We start from the raw sequence: 6,333 nt of genomic DNA on the forward strand, positions 1-6,333 counted from the left end.
TGGCCATACACACACTGTGGTTTGTCCCAGGAGTCTGGCTCAGTTGGCAGTTTGCAGTTGACCAGGCAGACCCTGTCCTAAAAGCAATCTGGCTGGAAAAAAGTCTGCACTTTCCTTATGTACATATGTTGTACTCCTCCGAAGTGCTTTTTGTCCCACTCAGTTTTGCAGTCGTTTGGTCATTAGACAAAAAAAGCAGTCTTAGGGGAGAGCAAGGCAGGTGCTCAACTGGCCCCGACGGCCTCTTGGGATTTGGCCAGTTGACAGTGATGTCTCGGCACTTTTATTTTGAGCCTCTGAGTCACAGAGCAGGCAATCCATAAGGAATCTTATTGTGGTGGCAGGTTTCTGTCAGGGTTATTAAAACCAAAAGAATAATGTTCTGTAAATAGGTCTGATAGTATACCTTGAAAACCTAGCAGGCTTTACTTTCCCAAGCACCTTGCAGTGGATCAAGAGAAACTAGGAAAAGCACCCACAAGAATGTGGAAACCATGCAAGGGCCAGAAGCCAGGAAGCGACCGTTCAAGAATTCGACTTCAGGGTGTCCTGCACCTCCCCCATTCCCTCTTCCCCCTAGAACCTGGAGTACAGCAGCAGCCAGTGGACAGATGAGGAAAATCATTTCTTCTAGATAGCCATTCTTAACCCACTGCTGCAGTACCCACAGTTTATTTCCTCAAATTTACACTGGGTACAGAAGTTTTACTTTGGAAAATTTTGTATCTTAAACAGTCTGTCCTTTCTGTTCCTTTCCCCATTCCTGGCTCTGGCCTTCGTGCCAGGAGTCGCCTATCTTCCTGCACCTCATCCCATAGGATGCTGTGCTTTTCCTGCTAGCCCCCATTTCCCCTCCATCTCCACACTCCTGTACTTGAGACTCAATTCAACCCTTGCTTTAGGGCTGTCATTCGTTTTGGATCCTCAACCAACCAGTCACTTACCCTTGTTTATGGTTTATTACTTGCATTTTTATATGATTTTGTCTCACGAGCAGAATCGACCTCATCTTACTACTTGTCTCTCTAGCACTTTGCAGGGAATCTGGTGGATAACAAGGGCTTATTACATTTTTATCTAATAATCCTGTCAGACATGAACCATGATTTGGCTTTTATTGTTTTCCTCCTTATAGCTCCTATAGCATGATAATGGGCACAAAATAGGAAGGCAGGGTTACTATTCCAGGCATTATCTAGGTCATCAAAAGCCCTTGGCCGAGGAAATAAAATAGTCATTTATTAAAGGAATGTGTTGAAAACTAGATGAATAATTAAAACCAATTATCAGTCTGGGCACAGTGGCTCACGCCTGTAAACGCCTGTAATCTCAACACTTCGGGAGGTCAAGACGGGCAGATCTCTTGAGGCCAGGAGTTCAAGACCAGTTTGGACTAGATAGTGAAACCCTGTCTACTAAAAATATGAAAATTAGCCAGGCGTGGTGGCACACATCTGTAATCCCAGCCATTTGGGAGGCTGAGGCAGAAAAATCCCTTGAACCTGGGAGGTAGAGGTTGCAGTGAGCTGAGATTGCACTACTGCACTCCAGCCTGGGCAACAGAGCAAGACCCTGTCTCCAAAAAAAAAAAAAAAAGTAAAAGTGACGTTGCAAGTCTCATTGCTACATATAGTCCTATGTGTAGCTCTGGAACTGTTGCTCAATTAAATATGTTTTCATTAATTTTTAAAATTGCATTAGGTGTTTTCTCCTTCTTATCCTTTCAGAATGGGTAGCTTGTGTCAGGTCCAACTTCTTGGTCTTATGCTACCTCCATGATGTCAAGAACATTCTACAGCTCCACGACCTGACTACTGGTGCTCTCCTTAAGACCTTCCCGCTTGAGGTCGGCAGCATCGTGGGGTACAGCGGTCAGAAGAAGGACACTGAAATCTTCTATCAGTTTACTTCCTTTTTATCTCCAGGTAAGTGTTTTTTCACTGTTGCTGTTCACTTTAAAAATCAGACTGGTGTTTGGGTTTCTTTGGGGGAAATGGAAGTATAATGCTATGTTATTGAAAATCACATATGCTGTATTATAGCCAAAATTACTTACTGGGAATAAAACGCTAGAACAGATGCCCAGAACAAAGGGAAAGGTAAATGCCTAAAATGGCACTCTCATTAATCTTACATTCCAAGTCTCTGTTCTTCTGGAGCCAGGAACAGCTAACGTTCTAGGTTGATTAAAAATTAGTACCAATGGGCCAGGCATAGTGGCTCACTCCTATAATCCTAGCACTTTGGGAGGCCGAGGCGGGTGGATCGCAAGGTCAAGAGATCGAGACCATCCTGGGCAAACCCAGGGTGGTTTCACGTGGTGAAACCCAGTCTCTTCTAAAAATACAAAAATTAGCCTGGCGTGGTGGCATGTGCCTGTAGTCCCAGCTGCTCAGGAGGCCGAGGCAGGAGAATCGCTTGAACCCGGGAGGCAAAGGTTGCAGTGAGCTAAGATTGCACCACTGCACTCCAGCCTGTCAACAGAGCGAGACTCCATCTCAAAAAAAAAAAAAAAAACATTAGTCCCAATGAATACAACGTTTGATTCAGTCTTTGGTCTATATGCACAAGAACACAGTGCAGATATAAAAATGTAAAATATTTAGCTACATCTGACAAAAAAATGTTCTCTGGAATAAGCTGAGAATCAATTCTGCTGTTGTTAAACCAAAATAAAATGTAATTCTAAAAGTATAGTCCTACATCATGAAAAAATGTGTGTTATTTGGTTCTAGTAGGTAAGGGAAACACTTGTAAGTTGTAGTTTTACATTTTATGGTGTGAGTTAATTTTCCCCAAAGTAAACATAGCTCTCTTTTTAACTTAAAAAAAAAAAAAAATTGGTCACCTTCAGTTTGCTTTGTTTTGTTTTTTTCCTCCATTCCATCCGTCTGCACTGTTTTTGTAGCATCATGGCCATACACACACTGTGGTTTGTCCCAGGAGTCTGGCTCAGTTGGCAGTTTGCAGTTGACCAGGCAGACCCTGTCCTAAAAGCAATCTGGCTGAAAAAAAGTCTGCACTTTCCTTATGCACATATGTTGAACTCCTCCGAAATGCTTTTTGTCCCACTCAGTTTTGCAGTCGTTTGGTCATTAGACAAAAAAAGCAGTCTTAGGGGAGAGCAAGGCAGGTGCTCAACTGGCCCCGACCACCTCTTGGGATTTGGCCAGTTGACAGTGATGTCTCGGCACTTTTATTTTGAGCCTCTGAGTCACAGAGCAGGCAATCCATAAGGAATCTTATTGTGGTGGCAGGTTTCTGTCAGGGTTATTAAAACCAAAAGAATAATGTTCTGTAAATAGGTCTGATAGTATACCTTGAAAACCTAGCAGGCTTTACTTTCCCAAGCACCTTGCAGTGGATCAAGAGAAACTAGGAAAAGCACCCACAAGAATGTGGAAACCGTGCAAGGGCCAGAAGCCAGGAAGCGACCGTTCAAGAATTCGACTTCAGGGTGTCCTGCACCTCCCCCATTCCCTCTTCCCCCTAGAACCTGGAGTACAGCAGCAGCCAGTGGACAGATGAGGAAAATCATTTCTTCTAGATAGCCATTCTTAACCCACTGCTGCAGTACCCACAGTTTATTTCCTCAAATTTACACTGGGTACAGAAGTTTTACTTTGGAAAATTTTGTATCTTAAACAGTTTAAATGGATAAAGGACAATGAGGAGGGCAGTGAGGGTGACTCACCTGCTCTTAATAAAAGCTGGAGTCCCCAAAGGCCTGTAAACCTCCTTCAGTGACCGCATGTGACCATTTATGTCAGGAACAAGCTCATCATTACCTGGGGAAGAAAGGGCTTATTGTCCAAGTGTAAAATGTTGGGTTCTGTGCCAAGCAATGAAATATTATCCGTGACTGTGGCTGTGAAATTTGAAAAGAGAAGTGTGTTCCTCGTTCTGTACTGCCAGGCATTTTCTGACCAAGCTTTAATTTTCTGACTAAGCTTTGTCTGTCTCGTTTTACTAGTTTTGCCTCCATTTTTCTCTTTTCTCTCCCAAATGCAATTTGATTTCTAAAACCAGAGAAAGGGGCTTCCACACTCAGATCTTGTGAGACCAAATGCAAAAACAGCCATCAGATAATTAGATTAGATCTCATGAAAGCGTGGATTGTCAGTGTGTGTATATACACATCAGCTCACAAGTAGTCTTGCACTGGTGTCTGAAGGCTAGCTGTTCACTACTACAGTAAAGAGCAGAGGCACCCAATTATATGGAAAGCCCCAGGGTCACAAATAACTGCAGCTCCAGCTTCCTGCTGCAGACATTTGGTACCTCTGGCAGGTGCACACCAGCTGACTTTGTTTTCCTTGGAGGTACATGGTGAAAACACAGCTTGAGCCCAAGCCACTTATGACTTACTTTGGCACCTTGAGTCCCATTTGGAAGAAAACAGGCAGCCGTAGCAGCTTAGAGCACAGTGCACTTATTCCCTGTGGTTCAAACCACTTAGTGGTTGAACCTGTGAACTCTGTACTTGTGGAACCTTGGAGAGTTGCCTAGGGTGAGCTCCAGACCTGCGTGTTGTAATAATCTTGTAGAGCAGTCCCATATGCATGGCTCTGGGAGTCGGGTGACAAATCATAGAAAAGCCTTTCAGGGATTATCAGTGAAAGTCTAAACTTTTTGAGACTTTTTTTTTTTTTTGTTCTTTTAATAATGTTAAAACCCAACCCAAAATCAGTTAAAACAAAATTTCTGTGGGTTACAAAGTGTGCCGCCTTTTTACATACGTGACTTTTCGGATCCCCTGATTCTTGTTTTGATGGCTTCTCCTAGAGCTGTCTCTTTCTCCTGACTACTCCTGCTTCTCCTTACATTTATTTCAGATTACACTGGGAACATACCAGCTGATCTCCCTGCCTCCTTCTCAAGTCCAGATACCTCCTCTGGCCTTAAGGGACTTCCATAGTTCAGTTCTCTTTTTTCAGACTTAAACTTTGAAATTTATTTCCTAGCAATCACCTGACCAACTCTGGTTTATGATTCTAGGATGTTTTCTTCAAACCCCACCTTCCTTGTTCTTATCCTCTGTGAGCCAAATCAGATGGGACACAAAGCATCATTAGATTATAGGGATTCACATTATGCTGTGAATATGCAAGGGGCTAACCTAGATGGATCTGTAAATAGAAAGTATCGATAAAATATGTTAAGTGCCAATACCTCCAGGTTTAACACAGCCTCCTTCAGGGCACCACTTCTGGTGCACAGGACAGAAGAATAGGGAGGTCAGGCATTTGAAACTCTTTCCGTGAACAGTAACCAGCCCCTGTTACATATTTATTTCATTCTGTGGTTAGATTTGATGTCTCAACCTTTCTAGATAAACAGGCGTTTAGAGTCTATTTCCTACTCATTGTCTTTCACTACAGAACTTGCATTCTAGTACTTGGGAGCCTTGTCTCAGGTCACTGAGCTAGCAACTTGCAGAGCTGGGAATTTTGGCTCCCTAGGCCGTTGTCATTTGCTGTACTACAGGTCATGGTGATGCCACGGTGAGGCAGGTGCTCAAATGGCACATGCTTGGTCTGCACTCTGTCTTTGTTGTTGTTGTTGTTGTTGTTGATTTGTCCTTTTTTTCTAAAATTTACATGCTTTTTGTGTTTGTGGGGGGCACCAGGTACTGATCAGGAAGCTCTTAAAAATTAAAACATACCACAAGAGATAGCCTTTTACCCTCAAGATTACACTGATTTAGGCAAGTACAGTGTTCAGTATATCTGGTAAATTAGAATGCATGCTCACAGAATGCAACTGGAAGAATATATAAAGGTATATTCTAACAAATATCCAAGCGTAACTTCAACTAAGAAAGTCAATACTTGAGTCATGTTACACATCTTACTGTCAGCGTTAATCGTATACCCTGTTATGGTCACCTTAAAACAGTTGTCTGTAATCATGAGAATTGAGACAACATTCATAAGGATTGGCGGCTGTGCTGCTCACCGATCTGAATATATTACTCCTTTCCAGTCGGGGGCAGCATATTGTTTCCCAGCTGTTAGTGAAGTGCATACACAGAGGAGTCGAGAAGAAAGGACTGACATTTTAATAATGATTATTCCATTTAAATGTGCCCTGTGGGAGTACTGTTTGGTTTTTGGTTTTCCAGCAAGTACTGATGGGATCACTAAATCGATTTTTCATAGACTTGACAGCATATGTTTAAAGTATTATGTGGGGAGGTGCTATTTCCACACCAGCCACTCTGTGGATGACTAGTTCTGTTTTATAAACCACAGCAGTGTCATTGTTTTCAAACATTAATGACTTGTCTTATTATTTCTTTGATTTCGTTCTTAAATGTTAGAAAGTAGTAGC

General features: G+C 42.5%; 1 protein-coding gene across 1 annotated transcript in view; it reads left to right on the top strand.

The window, feature by feature from the left end:
- The window catches only part of PREP (prolyl endopeptidase), a 163,697-nt gene that overhangs the window by 91,366 nt on the left and 65,998 nt on the right, over positions 1-6,333 (top strand). Inside the window, exon 9 of the mRNA XM_011996081.1 lies at positions 1,728-1,925. Coding sequence (XP_011851471.1) covers positions 1,728-1,925 — 198 coding nt within the window. The remainder of the gene's footprint in view (positions 1-1,727; positions 1,926-6,333) is intronic.

The sequence above is a fragment of the Mandrillus leucophaeus genome, unplaced genomic scaffold, assembly GCF_000951045.1.
Source record: "Mandrillus leucophaeus isolate KB7577 unplaced genomic scaffold, Mleu.le_1.0 Scaffold501, whole genome shotgun sequence".
NCBI classification, from domain to species: domain Eukaryota; kingdom Metazoa; phylum Chordata; class Mammalia; order Primates; family Cercopithecidae; genus Mandrillus; species Mandrillus leucophaeus.